The following is a 24,618-nucleotide window of genomic DNA, read 5'->3' as shown; positions in this document are numbered from 1 at the left end:
AATATTTAATGAAGGATTTATATTTTAGGAGAATCAGATGCACAATTAAATTGTCTATCAAATTGTATTATACCATTTTTTACCTATCCCTTCAAGTTTTGGTAGAAAATGCATTTTCTTTTAATTTAGACCTCATTTATCAATATATCCATGGAATATTGACATTTTAGATTATTTTTAAAGCAACAAATGTACAAAATGTACAGACTAGTAATATTATCGTTTTTAGCAAAACAATAATATTACTAGCCCATTTGTATGCAAAAAGAAAACTATTTAAATCTTTATAAAAGAGTATACCATTAATTAAATATAACACCATTATTTCCGCCCATATACTAATTAATTACATACTTAATTGTGTTCGTTAATAAATTATTATAAATAAATGTGGATTTGAGTCAGAAATCAATCTAATAATAAGTTATCAAATTAAAGTCCCTGTTGTTATAAATAAGCATTTATTAAAAAATGAAATATCATTTTTAAGGTGTTACTTTTTATCACACTGTCTAATGCCCATACAAAATTCAGTTTTTTAGTATTTGGAGCAATTATTATTAATCAACGCAAACAGTCAATTAATGTAGTTTCAATACTGGAATCATATTTTGGTCCTCTTTAACAAATATTTAAACAGTTCTTTTTATTTTTAATGAACTACAAGAACTATATCGACAATATTAGTATCTGTACTCTTTAAAAATTTGGTACATCTTTAAAATTAATCTAAAATGTCAATAGTCCATGGGTATATTGATAAATAAGTTCTAAATTACAAGAAAATGCATTTTCTACGGAAACTTAAAGAGATAGGTAAAAAATGGTATAATATAATTTGATAGACAATTAAATTGTGCATCTGATTCTCGTAAAATATAGAGGGTGTTCCATTTAAATTAAACAAGTTCTTGCCGTTTGAAGCTAATAATTATTTAAAATAAATTTTTAGACACTCTGTATAAGGTAGTATTATTTTTATTATTGCAACACAATAACTGATCAGTAAATAAACTTCAGTAAATATTTAGTAATAAAAACTTTGATACCCTTGGAGAAATGACGCCTTAAAATTTTTACTGCAATTTCACAAAATTGAAAATATTTCAAAAACGGTAAGGTTTAAGTATAATAAACCATAATCAAATTTACCTTTATTTTAATCGTAGAAACTAAAAATGTAATAATATACAGGGTGTTCCATTTAAAAAATACAACTTTGATATTTTTTACTTATTTGGAACACTCTGTATCTTGTAAAATTATTTTTAAATTGTACCTCTAATAGTCCTTCATCGAACCCAAAACTTACAATTTGTAAAAATCTCATAGTTTAGCTATAATACTCCGTGTCGTATGTGGTGAACAACCCTGTATATGTTTCAGATATATTTCAGATGATAGGTACGGTATAGGAAGCATAGTGGTACGACTGCGATGACTGGTTTCCTGAACATACCTATCACTTATAAGGAAAAATTGATATTTCTGTTGAAATAATGCTAATAAAAATCTGAAAAAAAATATAAAATGTGAAAAAGATCAAATTAAATATTCGCAATAATCACAACCACCCAGTCCGAAAAATATGGTATTTTTTAACTTTAGTGCCAAGAGGTGTATGGTTTATACTACTCTCCCCTATATATTTTAATTAAATAATTTTTATCCTAGATGTGCATCGTGTGCTGCTGTTAATTTAATGTAGTTGTATTGCTTGATTGCTGCAAATTGCCACGCTTTACCAACCAGTTTAATGTAGTATTGCATTGTCAATAAAAAAAAACTAATTTAATTACTTAATAGACTAAATCGGCAGTTGCAGATTCAAATGGAAATATTTGTGATACGCAAAAGTCCCCCAGTTAAATGACTCTCTTAAATGAATGGTATTGCCTAACAAATAAACTCGATTATGTTTTATCCTATAGAAATGTTATATAGTTGCATAAAAATATAGTTTTATAAGAAAACTTATTATACAGTAGCATCTATGTCGTGGTAAACAATGATTGAAATAGTTTGATTTAAAGAATCGCAGTTTTGAGAATCGTTTAATAATTTATTAAATTAATATCAGAAACATGGAGTTGCACCATTTCAAAATGCTGTTAACCAGGATGTAACAAACGAAGATGGAACAATATGATAGAGCCACCTAAAGATACATTATGTATTTTAATCTACGACATTATGACACATTTAAGATTGTCATTTGGATGTCATTATGGCTTTGATAATAGCACTAGTGCTATTATGAATTCATAATAATACACAAATTTTAAAACAAGAAACAAGCAAAAAAGGTACCTCAATACGTTTATTGTAAAGATTAATTATAATATCAGTACAATTGGTTAAATTAATTCCAGACAATGACAGGTGAGTTGAATTTTTAGAAAGTAAATTTATTTCCTGAGTGCTTGAACTTGTTGAAAACCCATCATTGCCAGAAATGTTAACCAAAATGTTACATGACACTTTTTTCTTATTTTGTTTGGAATTTTCTATATAGCTCTCTGCCACTGTGCTAGAGCGCCAACCACAATGTCTTTTAACATTTAATAAATCCACTCCTGAATCTGCAAGCAACGACGCAGACGATTTACGGAATGGCCAGTGTATTGTTGTGGATTTGGAAGACTTAGGAACAATGCTATTTTATACGGCATTTTCCCTAAAGTAATAATGCCAACCGGTTGCTTTAGCTACATTTTCCATTTCTGTACCCCACAAAAAATCGAATATGCTCTGTGTTGCTTGGCCGCATATAGCTATATATCTTTGAACCATTTCCACCATATTCATTCCTTCAACATTCCTTTTCGTTATAAAAAAATCTCGTGATATCTTTGTTTTCGTAAATGGAATAATGACATGAATGCATTGTCCTTCATCTTTAACATTTTGCAGCTGTAGATTTGTCAACTCGATACGCCGGCAGGCTCCCGCAAGTCCCACTATCAATGAAACTTTTGTCAAGAAATAAGTTTTATCATCGGCTTCCAACAAAAAACGAGCTATGTCTTCTTTTTTTAAAATTGTCGATTTTTTTGACCGAAATCCTTCCGATTTTCTTTTTAGAAATGCAATTAAATGGACGTACTTACTAATATCTGTATTTTTCTTCACTGATATAACTGAACGTAGCATGGAATAATATACCCAAAGTGATGAAGCCTTCCTATGTTTTGAAAGATGTTCAAAATATGTCAGGAGAACCTTTTCGTTACTACTATTCTTGATTCCTTTCCCTCTACACCAATCTTCAAGTTTTACATAGGCTTGCTCGTAGGTACGTTTGTCTTGATTTTTCGGGAAGTAGGGAATCGACGTTTTACGCAATGCCTTCAATATCCGAAGGGACACTTTCATAATCAGAATCACCCATATTAATATTATTTTTTGCTTTTTTCTAAAACGGAACGTTCACACAAAATTGAACATCAATAATTGAGTTGTCAAAGTCAAAATGGAAATAATCAACAAGCACGGTTACCACGGCGCGGCGTGGACTAATATGGGCACCTGATAATTTTGAATTTTAATTTTTATGAGAATATCTCTGATATTTTAAATTAAATCAAATCTCTTTGGATCGTCCCTCGTGTCGCGTCGCCTTATCGGAATTATATTTGTGTTTTTTCTCTTTAAAAATTAAATATTAATTTTTATTTCTACAGAAACCAGATACAAAACAACAATGATTCTACTTAATGGACACGATTTTTTTTTAAATAACGCTTCAAATATTTGCTAAAACAGTTTTTGCTTATTATCTCGAAACAACGTTTTGAGGATAAGGCGGGTTTTACAACTTGACGCCTCAATTGAATACGTCAATCAATCCTAATTTATGTCATATACTAACATAGGTACTAAAAAATAAGAAAGTTATAGGGGTGAGCCACTTTTGAGACGCACCCGGTATATGCTCGCTGATGATACTGTTTACACTTACACTTCTTACAAAAGTTATAAAAACGATGGTAATAAGTAGTATAATCAAAATCTTCCTATTTTGCAAATTAAGTATAATAATGTTGACATAAGATAAGAATAACAAGGGGGCCAAATTTTCCAATTAGGATTTCTTCATTTTATCGTCGGTTTAAATTAAATTATTTTTATGTATTTACCCACAAATTATTTTTATATAAACATCCTTGAGGCTTATACCTAGTTTAATTTTTAATTCTTCAAGTAGCTTTGGACTTTAAAGTGGATCCAAATTGGTAAAGTCGTCAGAAGATTACAAATTCATACATGTACATCTTGTCATACTGCCTACGAATATACAGGGTTGTTCACCACATACGACCCGAAGTATTGTAGCTAAACGACTAGATTTTTACAAATTGTAAGTTTTGGGTTCGTTGAAGGACTATTAGAGCTACAATTTAAAATTATTTTTACAAGATACAGACTGTCCCAAATAAATAAAAAATATTAAAGTTGTATTATTTTAAATGGAACACCCTATATATTATTACATTTTTAGTTTCTACGATTAAAATAAAGGTAAATTTGATTAAGGTTTATTACACTTAAACCTTTCCACCGTTTTTGAAATATTTTCAATTTTGTAAAATTGCAGTATACATTTTAAGGCTTCATTTTTCCGAGGGTATCAAAGTTTTTAATACTAAATATTTACTGAAGTTTATTTATTGATCAGTTATTGTGTTGCAATAATAAAAACTTTACTACCTTATACAGAGTGTCTAAAAATTTATTTTAAATAATTACTAGCTTTAAACGGCAATAACTTGTTTGATTTAAATGGAACACCCTGTATGTTTTATGAGAATCAGATGCACAATTTAATTAATTAATAATAATTGCTTCAAATACTAAAAAGCTGAATTATGTTTGTGTATTAGACAGTGTGGTAAAAAGTAACACCTTAAAAATGATATTTAATTTTTTGACAAATGCTTATTTATAACAACAGATACGTTCATTTTCATAACTTATTATTATATTGATTTCTGATTCAAATCCACATTTATTTAGAAAAATTTATTAACGAATACAATTAAGTATGTAGTTAATTAGTATTTAGGCGGAAATACTGATGGTTTATTTAATTAATGGTATACTTTTTATAAAGATTTAAATAGTTTTCTTTTTGCATACAAATGGCCTAGTAATATTATCGTTTTACCAAAAACGATAATATTACTAGCTCTGTACATTTTGTACATTTGTTGTTTTAAAACAAATCTAAAATGTCAATATTCCATGGGTATATTGATAAATGAGGTCTAAATTATAAGAAAATGCATTTTCTACGAAAACTTGAAGGAATAGGTAAGAAGTGGTATAATACAATTTGATAGACCGTTAAATTGTGCATCTGATTCTCATAAAATATACAGGGTGTTCTATTTAAAGTAAATAAGTTATTGCCGTTTAAAGCTAGTAATTATTTAAAATAAATTTTTAGACACTCTGTATAAGGTAGTATAATTTTTATTATTGCAACACAATAACTGATCAATAAATAATCTTCAGTAAATATTTAGTATTAAAAACTTTGATATCCTCGGAGAAATGAAGCCTTAAAATTTATACTGCAATTTTGCAAAATTGAAAATATTTCAAAAACGGTAAGGCTTAAGTGTAATAAACGAGGTGTGCTTAATCAAATGTGTAATAAACCTTAATCAAATTTACCTTTATTTTAATCGTAGAAACTAAAAATGCAATAATATACAGGGTGTTCCATTTAAGAAAATACAACTTTGATATTTTTTATTTGTTTGGGACACTCTGTATCTTGTAAAAATATTTTTAAATTGTAGCTCTAATAGTCCTTCAACGAACCCAAAACTTACAATTTGTAAAAATCTAATCGTTTAGCTACAATACTCCGTGTCGTATGTGGTGAACAACCCTGTAGATATGTATAAAACATAGACTAACCATATATTGTTTTGGTCCAACATATAATTTCTTTTTCTGAAAAATGACGACAGGAAAATATAAAATCGATTTACCAAAAAATCCGGTTTTTTTTTTCAAAAAACTCGAGCAATCCTTAAAATTTTTGAAACTTTTTTGATAGAATATTGGCGAACACATCCCAAGGCGGCAACTTTGCCCCCGTTTAACCATGTTAAACTAGTTTAACCGAGATACCAATGCTCGTACCCCGAATTTGTAGCACCCTGTATAAGGAAAATTTAAACAAATCGTTTGTTTATATTATACAGTTTAATTTGACCACAGACATGATATAATGATTTTTTCAAGATCATTCATTCCTTTGTAAAAAGTTTTACAAAGTTCCTTTGTAAAAAGTTTTACAAAGTTCCTTTGTAAAACTAGGTTAAGCTTGGTAAATTACGGTAAGGATGTATAGATTCTTTAAAAATATCGGTAAAATACTGAACAGTTTGATAAAATATTGTGGTAGATATGTCAAATTATTGACGTTTTTTAAATTGCAATGTTGTTATTACAAAACTTTTACGATTATATGTCCCCGGATTGTCTTTGCAAGAGGAAAACCTTTTTATTTTTAAACTTTCATTTTGAGAAAAATGTATTTTTCATTAAAATTTTTGCTTGTTCTCCAGTGGTTAATCCTGTCTATACTTTTCCATACTGTTTTAGAGAAATTTAAAAAAAAAACATAAAAATATGGTTGATTTTTTTCTAACTCCTAAAAATCAAAAGGCGTTTCTATGGTAATATAACATTTTTGGTTTCATTATTTGATAGATGGTTATCATTAATTTTGATTAACGTCATTATTTTTTACTATTATTTAATTTCTGTAGCATTGAACTAAATAGATTTTGTGCTTCTTTGCCATTTCAAGCAGCAAATATATGACGTTAATTAATTAAAATTATATCAATAACAATCTATCAAAGAATAAAAACGAAATTACATTACCATAGAAAGGCGTTTTAATTTTAAGAACTATAGGAAATCTTAGGAAAAGAAAAGAATTCAACCATATTTCCATGTTTTTTTAATTTTCTCTAAAACGGTATGAAAAAGTATAAATGGGATTAACCATTTTAGAACAAGCAAAAAAAATTGCAACAAGCAAGTGTTCCTCATATTTCTTTTGATAACCCAAAAACCGACATTCCGCTGAACCGCTGCCACTGCACAACCACTTCGACGAGCCGCATCAGCGCAGGGCATAGGCGCAGGGTGAGTATGACGCTTTAAAGTGATTAGTCAGTTTAGACAGGTCTTTTTTGCCAGAAAAAAAAGAGATTGAATGACATATAATTGACAAACGAACCAGAAAAACCAAGCCTTTTGTACTTGCAAATTTAGTGACAATAATGACAAATGTGTCCGGTAATAATAAAAGTTTCGGCAAAACTTCACAAATATAAATAATACCCCATGATTTTTGGTAGTAAAAAATGTCAATAGCAATAGCTCGCTGAAATATCTACAGTAGTGTACATACACATAGTTCTTTTTGACTGATGTCTATTTTTAGAATTAAAAAATATTTACCGGAGAATTTTGACATATTTACAATACTCTGGAACAATTAAAACCGTGCTAAAAATTGCTCAAATATGATTTCCTCAAGGCCATTCCCATGTTGCAATCTTTTTAGCAAACTATTCGCGGTTATTAAAAAAGTGACTATAGTTATAATTATAATAGTTACGGCAATTGATTTACGAGCTTAGTATAAAGAATCCGCTTTTGAGCCAAAAATACATGTAACTTTCCGTTGTACCAATAGGCGGCCTTGCCCTTTCTTAACCTCAATTGAACGCCATGACACAGACATGCGATTACATCGATGCGACCGGATGATAAGCTTTTTTCAGAAAATCGTCTGGGAATTTTTGGCAAAATCGTTGCAGCCGATATATTATAAATAAACATACAGGGTGTATCAAATTCGGCTATCACCATTGGAATCTCGAAAATGGTAAGTTTTAGAGTATCTTAAATTGGGGCAAAGCTGCCTGTTACCTGTAAGTGAATTGAACTAATCTTTGTCATTTTAGGATATATGGCGGAGAAACCGTAATTTCCGGTTTTGGTTTATATATTTGTGTCGACACTTAGAAAAAAAAAAATATAAATACCAACATTGTCAAATAAACTTTTTTAGCTTTATCCCTTGGTGATGTCTAAAATCACTTGAGACGTTTTGTTTTTCTGGCATCATTATCAACTTGCACTGTAAGAAAAAACAACGCAAAAATTATTATGAAAAATGAAAATTATACAAAAATTGCTCAGGCATCTGTAGAATTTATCGTAATGTATGATGGGTGTCGCTTCTTTGATTTTAATGAAATAACATAAGTTGAACTTCATATAATGAACCTAATTTTACCAGAACGTCAACGGTTTTTATAGACATACTATCTGTTAAACTAAAGTGTTCTTGAATAGTTGTACTCAGATATTTTAAATAGTTTTTTTATTTGTTCTTTGTGTTTTTTTTTGCTTCCGACGATGGGAAGAGATACTTCCAGAAACGTCAGGAATTTTTTTGTCCGTTAGGCAGATTTGTTTATAGTAAATCACTGCTGGTAAGTTGGTCTCCATTGGATTAACACAGCAGTGTCTACAAAAAATAACTATTTTATTTTGTAGATTTTCTTAATAAGTGGCAGAATACACATAGGACTTTTTGAACCATATCTCTCCAACACATTGCTTCTTATAAAAATCATCATCATCATCATTATTTTCAGCTTATTAAACCATTTCCAATTATGGTGTAGCCTCCCTCACATATTTAGATACTCTCTTTGTAGTTGGGCCCATTGTTGTCTATGGTTGGCTATGCGGGCCCAAGTTATCCCTGCTAATTTCCTAATATCATGGTCCCATCTCAGGTTCGGTCTTCTTCTAAGTTTCTTAATTCCTCGTGAGCAGCATGCTGTAATTTTTGTGGTCCATTTGTTGTCCGTTGTTCTTGCCAGGTGTTCTGCCCATTGCTATTTAAGGGATTTGACTCTGTGGATGACATCTATTACGTGGGTCTTTTGTCGCATCCACTCTATTCTTTTACGGTCTCTCTTGATTATTCCCAGCCTATTTCGTTCCATTGAGCCATTGTGCGATCTGCAGTTTCCTTATAATGTCTCTTTTAAGTGTCCAGGTTTCGCATACATATTCCTCATTATACATTTCTTTGGTCGGTGCGCTACATCATTGTATTTGGTACTATTTCAAAAATGAATGTTGGAATAATACCAATTGAATGTTAAAAATAAAATTTGCAAAGCGAAACAAAAATATAGTTCGTATAATGACAGGGCCCATGATAGTCACAGTTCTGTCTGCCATTTTAATTCACAGGCTATTTGTGTTTTCTGCCATTTTTTGGATGTCACCTGTCGAAATCTGTCCTCTTTACTCTTTAGACAGATTACCTGTACTACCCATGATGACTGATGTTAACAAATATATAGTTTTTTTTTATTTAACCCCAGATAGTTTAAACCATGCTAACTAAATCACTCGTTTTTTAAAGTACAGCCGCCCTGGCTAGTTATGACACTGATGTTCACTTTTCCTATCACACTGTATATATGTTCAATGTAGCTTATATTTTACTAAATTTAGGACAATGACGAATTGGCAACATTCACGAATTAGGAACTTAGCGGAAAATTACATATTTTAATGAGTCATAAAACATCATTCAATAGCTATATTGTTATATTATTGTCGTAGTCTGGTTTCTGGTTTTAACATTAGAATCAATGATTCCCTGGCCTTATAAAAATCCTATAAAAATATTGTTATTATTAACATAAAATACCGGAACCACTATGATATAATGAAAGAGTGCTGAAAATAATAATACAAATAATTACAGAATTAGAATTTTCAAATTACGTATATGATTCAAGTGCTGTTTATAATCAAATTATTTCTGGTATTTTTATTTATATGTCGAAAACATAAAACTTATTTATTCCCGCTTCCGTTTCTCAGGAAAAATAATATTACAATTTGAAGCATAATTCGAATAAGTAGGGGAGACTAGTCTAAACCGTACCGCTTTGCACAAAAGTTAAAAAATCTACCAGCTTTTTTGGACTGGGTTGTTGTGATTACTGCAAATATTTAGTATGATCTCTTTTATATCTTATATAAATATTTTTTCAGAATTTTATTAGTTCATTGTTTCAACAGAAATATCAATTTTTCAAAAGCCTTGCAAATGGTACGAATCAGGAAACTGGTTGCAGAAGTCGTACCACTAATAAGTTTCCTAAATCCTACTTATTAATATCTGAAATATATTTGAAACATCTTCATATAGATGTAGAGAATGTAGAATGAGTGTGTCACCGAGACCTAACAGATCTACCTATAGTGTCCCCTTTTCATGAGTTATAACTCAACATAGAGTCCCAGGGCTTTGACACAAGCCAGTATCTGGGACGGTTTTACAGAGGTTAGTTCTCCATCTCCAATATCATTCGTACCAAAGTTTATAGCACACATGGTTGTCGTCCCGGCGCACTCAGTGGTGAGGTGTTCTGGTGTTTCCCCATTTTCCCCACAGAATCTGCATTCGCCTTTTTGTCTTAGCTTTAATCTACTGAGTTGTTCATCGAGGATACAGTGTCCTGTTAAAACCCCCCTGACAACTCGAAGAATGAAGTATACTTAAATCAAGGAAAATCTTTGATACTTCTTGGTCGTAAGTCCTGAGAAATGTTTCCGAGTGTCTTTCGAGACAGTTGGGGGATTCCCATTCTAGGTTACGGATGGAGTCTTCCGAGTTCTTGAGATCCGGTTTTAGTTTCCATTTGGGATCATATACATACTTAAATATAATTTTAAAGCGGTTTCAAAAATTCACATCAAGCTTTAATTTGTTAATAAATACCATAAACTCATTTTCCAAACCATTATTTTAAATTTCTTTAATCACTACTTCTGTTAGTACTCAATTCACTTTGCGGGTTACCTTGTACCTCAAATCAGCAGCTGTGTAAACATTTCTGTCTACAAACTAAATTCTATACTTTCAAAATATATTTATCTTATTATTCGCTATAAAATAAATTATTTAGCGAACTTTTTAGAAGTAAGATTATATTTAACCATGTGAAATATAAGGAAATATTCTCTAGTTTGTGAAAAAATACACATCTTCAATTACATTCCCTCCAGCCAAATAAAATAACTCACCATTAATAATTATTGATATATTAGAGCACAGATACAAAGAATATTTGGTATGATTATTTCTACAAGCACTAATGCTACTTGAAAAAGATCTTACAAGATACTAGACGTCCTTTGGGGTTCACTACATATATCACAAGGTGATTCGCCAATGCAATTATAAACCAGATATTGAAGAGATGCCATTTAGGAGCCTGTATAGGGGTATACAGGCAACGCTACTTCCATACGTATTAATAACATAGCTTTACTCAAAACAAACAAGTTTCCTATAAAACAAGTTAATAGCATAGAGATTGTTTATGAAATAAAACTATAAAATTTAAGATGTTCCCATAATTATGATTCGCATAAAAGTTTTAGATTAAAAAAGTTACGTAGTAATAAAATACAATTTTCTTTGAAGATCTCTTGAGATAAAAAAATTAACAAGATAAGACTTCAAGTAGCTATAAAGTAACGATGTAAATAAAAATATTATAATTCTTTGAATTAATAAATTTTAATAATGATAGCACTGATAAATTTTAATTTTTAAGTAATTAAAATTATGTATTTAAATATATAAAGGAAAAAGGTATGGATACATACACATACATGGATACAACATGGATATCCCATTGTTTCGCAATGGATTTGAAACATAATATACAGAGTGCTTCAATATCGCTATTCCTCAGTTCCATTCGATTACAAATTTCAATAAAACTATTTAAGGAATGCGTGATATATTTTTGACATTAGGAAAGAGGTATTAATACACTTCTAATATACCAGGTGCGTCTCAAACGTGACTCAACTCTAAGTATACCGTAAAATGGGGTGAATAGGGACTGGAGGGTGAATAGGGACGAAATTAGGAAATTTCTTTGAAAAGGAACTGCACTTTTTCAGTAATGACTAATGGAATCTGGGCATGTCGAAATATTTGCTAGAGTACTAATTGGTTCTATTGGCAATACTGGTTTTAGTGTCAAAATTCACATGTCATCTGTCAATAGTTACAAAACAGCTGATCAAAAGTGTCAAGTTATAAGTCCTAAAAAACTTCATGTGGTTCTCCTAGAAAAAGTAAGTGAATATTATTCATATTTGGGAGTTAGTTAGCGAATTTCTTCTTATAAATGATTTTAATATTATTTTGAAAAAAATTGGAGAGTTTTCTAGATGACATTTTTTTTATCTAAACACTGCATATTTTTGTGTATAGGGGAGAATAGGGACAACATGCCAAGAACATATAAAAGGCTTTTCGGCAAAGGTTATAAGCACCACACTAAGGAAAATATCTTACAAGCTTTAGAAGAAATCCGAAACAGTACTTTGAGTTTCCGTAAGGCGGCTCTAAAGTACGAAGTACCAAAGTCGGTTCTATTTCGCCATGCAAAAGGCGAAGTGAAGAAACAAGGCGGACAAACGGTACTGTCAGCCCAGGAAGAGTGCATGTTCATTGAAAGAATTAACATCTGCTCAGAATGGGGATATCCCATTGATTGCTACGATTTGCGTCTAATCGTTAAGAATTATCTAGATAAATTGGGGAGGAATGAACCAAGATTTAAAAACAATTTACCCGGGAAGGATTTTGTTTACAGTTTTTTAAAAAGAAATAAAAAAAAATGTCCCTAAGATTTTGCGAAAACATAAAACGCTCTAGAGCAAATGTTTCGAGAGAAGTTATAAATTATTATTTTGATAACCCTATGATAGCCTGCAAGGCATTCCTCCATGTAACATCGTAAATTACGATGAAACGAATTTATGTGACGAAGTAGGTACTTTTTGGCGTTTTTGATGGTGTTTAAACAGTATAACAAAAATGATTTTTTTCTTGTAGGAAAAAAGAAAATTATAACACGACGAGGTAGCAAACATCCAGAGAGAATAATGAACACAACAAAATCTAGCACATCGATAATGTTTGCAGCTTCGGGAGATGGTAAACTCTTACCCGCATATGTTGTATATAAAGCGCAACATATTTACTCATCTTGGGAAATAGGGGGACCGCGTGGAACTAGGTACAACCGTACTCAATCGGGTTGGTTTGATATAAATACGTTCGAAGACTGGGTCAACACTGTAGCTTTACCATATTTAAACAAACTGGAAGGAAGAAAAGTTTTATTGAGCGATAATTTAGCATCTCACATTTCAGTAGATGTAATAAAAAAACTGAAAGAAAATAATATTGATATGATTTTCCTCCCTCCCAATTCGACGCATTTAGCACAACCCCTAGATTTGTCAGACCATTAAAAATAGCATGGAGAGAAATTTTATTGAAATGGAAAAAGGGGGAAGGGAGGAAGAAGTCTTCTATACCGAAGTCCACATTTCCGACACTACTTAAGAGACTTATTGATGCTATCGAACCAAATTCCAAGAAAAATATTTTATATGGATTCAAAAAAGGTGGCATTGTACCCCTTAATAGGCAAGAAGTATTAAGATGTTTACCGGAGGAGCCTAATGAAGTTGAAGATGTGGAGGTCGAAGCAGCAAATAATTCTATATTAGATCTATTGAAGGAGTTGCGCTACACGCAAACTCCTAAAAGCAGAGATCCGAAAATCAAAACTTAATGTAGCCCCTGGAAAGAGCATCCAGTTTGATTCGGAATCAGACTCAGCTTCAAGTAATATTGACAATGCCGAAACAGCTAATAATATCGAATATAATGAGCATGAAAGTGATCTGAGTATGGACTTTGAGGAACCTGAAGATACTTCACCAACACTATCACCATCACCATCCTGTTATAAATATAGTGATACGCTATCTCAAACTGATATTAATGTAGGAGACTGGGTTTTAGTTAAATTTCCAGTAGATAATAAAAATGCAAATATTAAGCAAAGGGTTTATATAGGAAAAGTTACCCAAAAAGATGGAATCCATTTTGAGGGAACATTTTTGCGAAAAAGACCCTCTGCAAGAGAAAAACTGGGAAACATATACGTTTTTCCAAATATTGAAGACAGAAGTGACTTTACTTCACACCAAATAATTAAAAAACTAAACAAATGGTTAGAACGCAGAGGAATATTTAACTTTGAAAATATTGACACACAAAAATTTGAGAAACTTTAAATTGATACGGACATATTACCTAATACCTAGTACATAACAGAAAATAAGTATAATATATTTTTATTTGTCTTATAATTGTTTAAGTGTATTTCGGTATATTTTCTATATTTGTATGATTTTCAAATGAATAAATGTTTATTTTGTGTCCAGTGCTGTTTTTTTTCAGTATAAATATATAAAACATATTTTTTTTATTTAAAGTTGTCCCTATGGACATGGACAATGGTCCAACGACATGCTAAGCAGGAACAAAGTGAAAATTAAATGGATGTCTCTATTTCACAGAATGGAGGGTAAATAGGGACACCACAGTTTTTTTTTTTAAAAAACGAAGTTTGAATTTTCTTAAAAAATATTTTTTGTGTGCTTACAGTGCAGACCCCCAGATAGGACTTTTCCAGTAAAAAAAAATCTAAAAAGTTATAATCTCTAGTAGTAGCGATATGTAAAAGCTCAAAAAGTGTCCCTATCCACCCCATATTACGGTAACTTTTTTATTTTTTCAGACATAAAACGAGATTTAGTTATTTTCGGTCATTTCCTGTTTCACCGGAAATGACTAAAACTTTTGATTTTTAAATGGCACCCTCGATATTTTTTTACTTTATTCGTTAGAAAATGACACTCTGAAGAGAATGACGTATTATATGCCAACTCTTGACATTTTCGTATATGGTTTATTTGAAATTGTAACATACGGCTCATAACGACAATTTGACACGAAATACCGGTGTGTGGTACCACTGTCCAAATAAAGTGTGTACCAAATTACCAAATTACTTAATAAACAATTAATTAATACAATAACAATTAATTAATACCAAATTATTCGTAAAAAAATGTTTTTCCAAATATGCTAATGAGCCACCCTGGTTCCATTTCAAAAAATAGAGATTTTTTTTTTGATATGATTAAAAATACAATTTGGTCTTATAACCGGCCAGGATAAGACACGAAAAACATTAGACGATCAAATCTATTTTATCAAGGCTCCTTGATTAAGAACTAGTATTCTAGTTAGCACTCTAGATTGAAATTTCAACTACGATTTTTTTTAAGCTAAAATGTCCAAAGTTTACATATGATATGTCATTCTATTCAGAGTGTCATTTTCTATCGACTAAAGTAAAAATATTCCCGGGATGCCACTTAAAAATCAAAAGTTGTAGTCATTTCCGGTGAAACAGGAAGTGACCAAAAAGAACTGAATACGTCAATCAATCCTAATTTATGTCATATACTAACATACCCAATCTCGTTTTTTTATCTGCAAAAATTAAAAAAGTTATAGGGGTGAGCCACTTTTGAGACGCACCCGGTATAGGGTGTCCCAGAGGGTGTCCCATTATAAAATATCGGTTAAATCAATAACTGTGGTTGTATATGCCATTTTATTTTATAGCGTATGCCATTTTTGGTAATAAATATTAAAAATAAAACTAAAATCCCTATATTTTGTCCTAGCTCGAAAAATTAAAAAACTAAATTCTGTTAAATACTGATAAATAATAACTGTAATTAATAAATGATACTAAGTAAGTATAAGGTACGTTCAAAAAGTAACATTTTATATCACTGATTAAGTTAATACAACCACAAAATATTCTGTTTTCAAGGGGTTGTGTCTCATAAGTTTGCTAAAACATCTTCGACATGTTTTACATAAGAAATTACTACTTTTTTTCTCTGGCTAAAAATGTCGAAAACGGTAAATTATGTTTTGTAAACATAATTTTTGTATATATTAAAGATATTTCAGCCCCAATTTGCAGCCCAGAGGCCTTAAGCTTCCGTTTAGGTACTCCTTTTGTTTTTTATCATTTTCTTTCTATCTACTAGGTTGCAAACGGTGCCTCGTGCATCCTATACTTCCTGGTTTCTATTTTTTAGGATCGTTTTCATCGCTTGCTGATTCCTTACCGTACTGATGTAGGTGTGATTGTTGAGGGCTTCGCTGACTAATTTTTCCTTCTCTATTTTTATATATTCTCTGTCTTTGAAGCAATTTTGACTTTGAAGCAGTTTTTGAATTTAATAATTTTTTTCAATATTTGTTGATGTTGATTAATATGGAATAGGAAAACCGATAGACCAAACTGATTTCGAAAATTTTCGCAGAAGGAAAATGTGTTAGAATTTTCATAATTATTCAACACAGAAAGTAACAAAAGTATTTCAATAATTCTACTCATATGAGGGCTAGCCTCCAGCCTATCGACACTAATCAATATATACAATGCATATTATATATTATTTTTCTTGATTAATTGTCAACAAAGCTATGCATATTTCTAAATAATTATTTAGGCCTGCATTACTACATGAATTTAAATTATTCAGAAAGTGAAACAACATTGCTTAACTGTATTTTTATGAGTATTTTATCGATAACATTCAATTAAAAATGATTATCTTATCTTGCCCGTATGATATGTTTATAATTACAAAAAAATATGATTTTCAAGTAAAAGATAATAAAGGAATTGCACTCACGTGGTGGGATGTTCGATGTCAGCATATTCATGTGGATTGTATTCTCCAGCTTCTTTCTTTTTCAATTCATTCAATTCTAGAATGTAGGTATGGGCATTATCCTTTGGAGTAAGCAACTCCCTGGAGTTGATAGCCGCAGAAAAACTGAAAACAAAGAAATAATGTTTAAGTATAGTACACAACAATAATATTGTTATTTTTTTATTGTAACTTAATAAATACACTGACCAAAAATTGGATGTATTTTAAAGTTTAATATATTTTATACTAGATTTTGGTGATTTTTTAAGCAATTTGTAGCTAAATTATTTGCCTTTTTAGTATCCCTTTCTAAATTAAAAATAAAATTTTTCATCTGTCAATTATACGAGGGAAAAAAAATGTTGATATATTGGTGAAAATTTGTAACACCCTGCGGAATATTGTTAACAAAGCAAGAAACTTAAAAATCATTTTATCATCTAGGCACGTCTTTTCTCGATAGTCATTGGCGTAAATACAGGGGTGCCCGGGGGTGCCCGGGGGTGCCGCCCCCCCCCAGGTACTGCTGGGGCACCCCCCAGAGAAATCCTGAATTATGACTCTTGGCTATGTATTAATTTTTATTTGCTTGTGATGCAGTAAAAATGACATTTTCTAGTTTTGTTTAGTTAATATTATTTTGTTGTGTTCAAAAAATGTGTTTTTATTTTTTTAGAAAATCTGTAGGTATTTAAGTAATCTACGGGAACATGGTTTGATAACCAAGTCTCTGAAATTTATTTATAGAGAAATTCATGTAAACGTTTTATTAAAAAAACAAAAGCCCTAGGCCCCTCTGGGCTCAACCACAGTCACAATAGACCGTAATAATATGATTTTTATAGACAGTGACATTACATGATTCAAAAACAATATATATATATAGGTTTGTCAACTAAAACCAAAAGCAGAGACATAGTTTTAACGTAAAAAATACAAAAAAATGTTAGTGTGTTCTTCAAAATCTCCAAAAAAATAATGCTATTGAGATGAATCAAAAAACAAAATATTGAAAAAAGAGACATCCAGATGATAAAACGATTTTTAAATTCCTTGCTTTGTTAACGTACTCCGAGGGTGTCCCTCGTATAATTGACAGGACATCGATGGCTACTTTCAGTTTTATTTTAGAAAGAAATACGCTCCAAATTGCTTAAAAAATCATCAAAATCGGTCCACTAGAACCCTATACAGGGTGGCCCATCGAAAACGTTCCGCAAGGCATAACGGCCAGGGTAATTTTTTTTCAGAAAATTCAAAAACACGTCAATTTTGTTTGTGAGGGGGACAACTTTTGCCCCAAAAATGATTGCAAAATCTTCAACCCTCTAAGCGGGGGTGTCGTCCCCAACTTTTTTCAAATGGGAAGGAGGGTCAAGTGGTACTGCAATGAAAAGGGCTTTTTATTCTTTATACTTTCCCGCTTCGTTTTTGAAAATCGGTCGAGTCATTGAGAAAATATGAAGGACTTAAATTTGAAAAATTTATATAAACATTTATCAGAGCAAATGATAAGGATAAAAAAGGACACTTGCCACAAGGTTGAACGATCAGGTGTGCGTTGAAGTTCTTCTCAATATCGTTAAACTTTTTAACAATTATGGTGTACTCACTTGCAGAAAAAGTGGAAATAATCGAACTTTATTTTAAAAATAATGAATGTAGCAATCGGGTTCCGCAGATATTCAATTAATGCCATCCTGAAAAACACCTTTATGGCAAAATTGTTCGCGAGTTAGTAGCAAAATTTCGCGAAACTGGTTCCGTTATGAATAAAAAGAGGCAGAGGGAAAACCCTGTAGTAAATGAAGCTATGGAGGTATTCGTATTGCGCCAAGTTGCCATGGATAGTACGCTGAGTACAAGAAAATTAGCCAATGCAAAATTAGCCGGCGTGAATCGTACCAGTGTCCAAAGGATATTAAAAAAACACAAGTTCCGCCCGTACAAAATTCAGTTGGTCAACGAAGACGAATTTGATCGTCGCTTGCAATTTTGAAACTGTGATTAATTTTTAACTTTTTTAATTTCCTATTTAATGTGTGTTTTTCGGATGAGTGTACTTTCTTTTTGAACGGTGTAGTTAACCGGCATAACTGTCGGTACTGGGCTGAGGGGTTTTTCGCGAGGTGCACACACAAAACCCTCAGAAATTGAACATGTGGGCTGGTATTTTTGGAAATTCTATTTTAGGTCAGTTTAACGATATTTAGAAGAACTTTAACGCACAAGTCACAGAACAGCTATCTAGCAACTGCCGCACCTGATCGTTTAACCTTGTGGCAAGTGAAAAAATGCGTAAACATCTAAAAATAATAAGAAAAAACAGCAAATTGGTCGAAGGAATTTATCCTTATCATTTGCTCTGATAAATGTTTAAATAAATTTTTCAAATATCAATCCTTCATATTTTCTCAATGACGACCGATTTTCAAAAACGAAGCGGGAAAGTATAGAGAATAAAAAGCCCTTTTTATTGCGGTACCACTTCACCCCCCTTCCCTTTGAAAAAAGTTGGGGGATGACACCCCCGCTTAGAGGGTTGAAGATTTTGCAATCATTTTTGGGGCAAAAGTTGTCCCCCTCACAAACAAAATTGACGGGTTTTTGGATTTTTTGAAAAAAAAAATATCCTGGCCGTTATGCCTTGCGGAACGTTTTCGATAAGCCACCCTGTATAAAACTTTAAAATAATTGAAAATTTTAAGGTGCCGTTAAGTATAGGTATATGGGAACATAAAATAGGTTATATCGATAATAATTGTCGATAATTATTGTACTCCTATTATATTTCATTATTTGGTTCGTTTAAAAAGGAACTTTTTCTACAAATATCCGTAAAAGTACCATTTTAATGAATACTTTCAGTACTTAAAAATATTTTTATGACACTGGCGTTAAAAGTAACAAACACGTACTTTTAACACTTATGTTAAAATTGATTTACTTTTAACACTGCACTGATGAGAAAATATATAACTCTAGAAGTTTTAAGATTTTATGTATTTATTTACTTAATTTTTTTTTTTTACTTTATATTGGATTAAAGTATGTTTCTTAACTAAAAAATAAAATCAAATCCAAAAATTTTTCAAAAAATTCCAAATTTAAAAAAAAATAGCAAAAAAACCTCATAATCGTATTTCTGCAGTCGAAATATACTACCTCTAGAAATATTTGCACTTATTTAAGACTCACCCTGTATATTAAATTAATAAAGCTTTTCAAGTATGATGTTAAAACTAGAATTCTTTTAGTTAGATATGGTTAGCAAAACATGACTCCAGAGTAGTTGCAAGTTGCAAGTATTTGCATAAATACCTAATATATTTACAAGGTTTTAACATTGTTGTAGAATGAAAACAATACCTTTATTGAGTGGATATTTCAAAACAGTGTTTTCGAAAAGATACTTTACGATAGAAAGATAAAATAAAATAATTTAATATTGCGTTTAACTGATGACCCACAAGCTGTATGTCAGAGTAATTTTCCAAGTAGGTAGGTAGATAGCCTAATATATTAAAAGTAAAGAAAGACTAGAATAGAAAGTAATGGCATCGGTATATTAAAATTAAAAAAAAAAACAGTAATCAACCAAAATGTTGCATATTGCAAATAGTTCAAAAGTTTGATACAATGTCAGATCGTCTCTAAACCTATAGAAGAATTAAACAAATTACTTTTGAAAATGTTGGTAAATATTCAATTTTTTTTTAATATTCTGAATATATATTATTATAGTATAATAACAAAATATATTATAACTAATTTTAGTAAAATAAGGTGCCCGGTGGCGTAGAGGTTGTGGGTCTCGTCTACCAATATCAAGGTTGTGGGTTCGAATCCTACACCCGGCATTTCATCAGCCGACTATTTTTATTAAAAAAAATACTTTGGGTACCTAGGCCGACTTAGCTTTAAATGAGTAATTGGGATTCACAATCCTGAGGTAATAATAGGTGGTTGAAGCGTAATTCTAGGCGACGATACCTTCCTTGTATACCGAACGGCTCTAGCATAGCAAGCTGTACCTTGCTACTCCCAAGGCGTTAAACGCTATATACGGGAGCTATTATTATTATACAGAGTGGTCCGAACTGTATTCCGGAAACTTCGTCAGCATATTCTGCAGATAAAAATAAGTAAAAAAGTTCGTATAAATGTATGCCCTAAAATGCTTAGTTGCAGTGATACAGGGTGTAGAAGTTTCATTTTTATTTCGATTTTTTCTAAATAATTTCTGAAATAACGTCATTACTTGGATGAAAATTGGTGTCTAGATGTTTTTTGGCATGAGAAATTTGATTTTGATGTCAATATGACTCCTACTAGTAGAGGGCGCCACCTACATGTGTTTTAACTGTTTTGAAGCGTAATAACTTTTGTCCGTACCTGTATAAAACTACTGAGCGAAAAAATATACATTTCCAACACTTTTTATGTAAAAAATATCTCTTTGTAAAAATCGCTACGGGCAACCGTTTTTAAGATATTTAGAATGGAAACAGTCAATACATGTCATTATTGAAAAATAAACACGTTGAGTAGATAGTTATTTCACTGAAAAAATAAATTTGGGAAATTTTTATTTTTTTAAATTAATCATAATTTTTTCTGAAAAAAATGATGATAAAACAGTTTCTGTTGAACTTTTGACACAAAAACATTTCAAATTTATTATTTCAATCTAATAACTATTTAGGCAACATGTTTAATTTATGTCAATGATGACAGGTATTGATAAGTTCGATTCCAAATATCTCGAAAACCATTACTCGTAGCGATTTTTACCAAGAGACCTTTTTCACGTAAAAAGCATCGTAAATGTATATTTTTTTACTCAGTAGTTTTATACAGGTAAGGACAAAAAGTTATTACTCTTCAAACCAGTTAAAAATATGTAGGTGGCGCCCTCTACTAATAGGAGTCATATTGACATCAAAATCAAATTTCTCATGTCAAAAAACTCCCAGACAGCAATTTTCATCCAAATATTGACGTTACTTCAGAAATTATTTGGAAAAAATCGAAATAAAAATGAAACTTCTACACCCTGTATCTCCAAAACTAAGCATTTGAGGACATACATTTATACGAACTTTTTTACTTATTTTTATCTGCAGAATATGCTGCCGAAGTTTCCGGAATACAATTCGGACCACCCTGTATATAATAACAAAATACGGTCATCAATGAATATAGTGCATTGAACTTTTTTGTTTTTGTCCAAAAAAATAATAATTTTGGAAAAGCATGAGATATACTGTTATTGTTTGTCAAAGTAATTATTATCTCACCCTCGTATTCAAAACTTCTCATTGGCGTCGTGTGAAATACATTACAAGTTGGTGTTAAAAATGTTTTGTATTGATTAAACAATTCACATGGTATTTTTAAATTATCATCGATGTGATGGAGGATTCCAAAAATGTCGTTAATTTCTTTTATAAATATTTTTGGAATATTCTACTTTAAAAATCCAGTAAATTTTATAGGAATCTGGGTTTAGGGATATACAGCGCGAGTCTTAAATAAGTGCAAATATTTTCAGGGCTGGCAGATCTCGATAAAAGAAACATATTTGCTCGTTACATTTTTTCAAATAAGTCCAAAATAACCGACTTATTTCTTATTTTACTTTGAAAAATTCTAAAAAAATATAATTTTTAATAAAAATATTTTTTGCTTAAATTTTGAGAACCACTGGATTTTTTCTGGGTTTTCTTTCTTTTAAATTTAATCTACTATTTATGTTATATTATGACGTATTATGTTTTTTTTAATTAAAAACTAAACAAAATCCCAAAAAAATTTTTGCGAAAAAAAAAACTTATAATCGTGTTTCTGGGGTCGAAATATACTACCTCTAAAAATATTTACACTTATTTAAGACTCACACTGTATAAAACTTTTAGCAATACATATTTTAAATATAAGCACCTGCCAAAATATATTGAAATTTCAAATTTAAAGCGTTATGTGTGAACTAGTGTAATAGTAAACAACGGATAGAGATTGATCTCGCCAAAATTATCATCGATTGTCATTTCCAGCCGTCCTTGACGACGTTTTTTTTTAATCATACGGTACTTTACTTTACTGTGATAAAATATCTCTTATTAAACTTTGTTTTTAATGCATATATAATATTTTGTCACTTTGAATTTGAAATTCAGCTGTTTCGTTTGCACGGCTGCTTTTCAAACTGACAATGCATATTTTTTCACAATCTTGCTGTATATATAAGCTTTTATTGTTATTTGCAGATGCTGTGAACACAAAGCACTTAATCGCTAGACAATACATGTGGAATATTTAAATAAATATATAAATATTTAATAATATCCTACTCATTATATATGTATGTGTCGATTTTTCAAAAAATTTTAATACCAGAGAATATATTTATAACAATTTGTATAAGATGTTTTAATTTTTAAGCGTATATTTTCAACATATTATAGAACTATTTCAAAAACTGATCATCATGTTTTGATTTAGATTTTTAGCACGTGATTGAAGTAACATGATAACTATTTTGTAAAAGATATTTCAAACATCTTAATTTTATTTTAAGTAAAATAAATTATTCATTTTGACGAAATACAAAATAAAAGTTGACCGTCAAATAGATAACCTTTAGTAAACATTTATGGTCAAAAAATTTAGGATAAACAATAATAATAATTAGTATGAAATAAAATAAATGATTCAATGGTGATCAAGCATGTAAAATTCAATACATGTGCGTGTTATTATCATTTCCTGTTTTTTTAATCATAATGTATTTTGATATATTTATATTCTATTATTCAGGGTGAGTCCTAAATAAGTACAAATATTTTCAGGGCTTGTAGATATCGATAAAAGAAATATATTTTCTCTTTACCGTTTTTCAAATAAGTAAAAAATATCCGAGTTATTTTATTTTCAAAATTAAAAAAAAATGTTTATTAAAAAAATATTTTTGCTTAAATTTTGAGAACCACTGGAACTTTTCTGGGTTTCCTTTCTTATAAAATTAATCTACTACTTGTGTTGCCATATTATCAAGAAATAATGTTTTTCTAACTAAAAACTAAAAAAATCCTTTTTTTTTCATAAGACCACCCTGTATATAGGAAATAAATGTAAATACAAAAATAAAAATGATTAGAAATGACAATAATTTTTTAATATATTCTGACATATTTTACTCAAACTCCAAAAATGTCCAATGTTATTTATAAAAAACAAACACAAAATATTTGTAATTTCTTTATTTTTAAACTAATACTAATACGGAATCACCCACATGCTTTTTTGGAGAAATGGCGAACAGTGGTCTTACGTAAGGAAAAGCGAGTAAAAATAGAAAAATTTAAAAAAAGATCCCATGAAAAAATTTTCAGTTCGAACTGGTTTGAAAAATGTGCCAAACCTGATTTTTTAACTTGTGTTGAAATATCTCTGTTTTGATTCAAAATTGTTGAAAATATTTGAACATATTATTATCTATGAATTCTAATGAGTTTATACAGGGTTGTGGCTAAACGATTAGATTTTTACAAATTGTAAGTTTTGGGTTCGTTGAAGGACTATTAGAGATACAATTTAAAAATATTTTTACAAGATACAGAGTGTCCCAAATAAATAAAAAATATCAAAGTTGTATTTTTTTAAATGGAGCACCCTGTATATTATTACATTTTTAGTTTCTACGATTAAAATAAAAGTAAATTTGATTAAGGTTTATTACACTTAAACCTTACCTTTTTTGAAATATTTTCAGTTTAGTGAAATTGCAGTAAACATTTTAAGGCTTCATTTCTCCAAGGGTATCAAAGTTTTTAATACTAAATATCTACTGAA

At 30.3% G+C, this 24,618-nt stretch overlaps 1 protein-coding gene across 3 annotated transcripts in view; it reads right to left on the bottom strand.

Moving 5' to 3' along the window:
* The window catches only part of LOC115874830 (proton-coupled amino acid transporter-like protein CG1139), a 109,088-nt gene that overhangs the window by 35,696 nt on the left and 48,774 nt on the right, over positions 1-24,618 (bottom strand). For all 3 annotated transcript variants that reach the window (XM_030890137.1, XM_030890135.1, XM_030890136.1), the window contains exon 2: positions 16,744-16,887. In XM_030890137.1, the coding sequence (XP_030745997.1) occupies positions 16,744-16,887 (144 nt within the window). The remainder of the gene's footprint in view (positions 1-16,743; positions 16,888-24,618) is intronic.

Source organism: Sitophilus oryzae, unplaced genomic scaffold, assembly GCF_002938485.1.
Source record: "Sitophilus oryzae breed Bouriz unplaced genomic scaffold, Soryzae_2.0 scaffold_1297_pilon_pilon, whole genome shotgun sequence".
Lineage (NCBI taxonomy): Eukaryota > Metazoa > Arthropoda > Insecta > Coleoptera > Curculionidae > Sitophilus > Sitophilus oryzae.
This window is presented reverse-complemented; position numbering and strand designations above follow the sequence as displayed.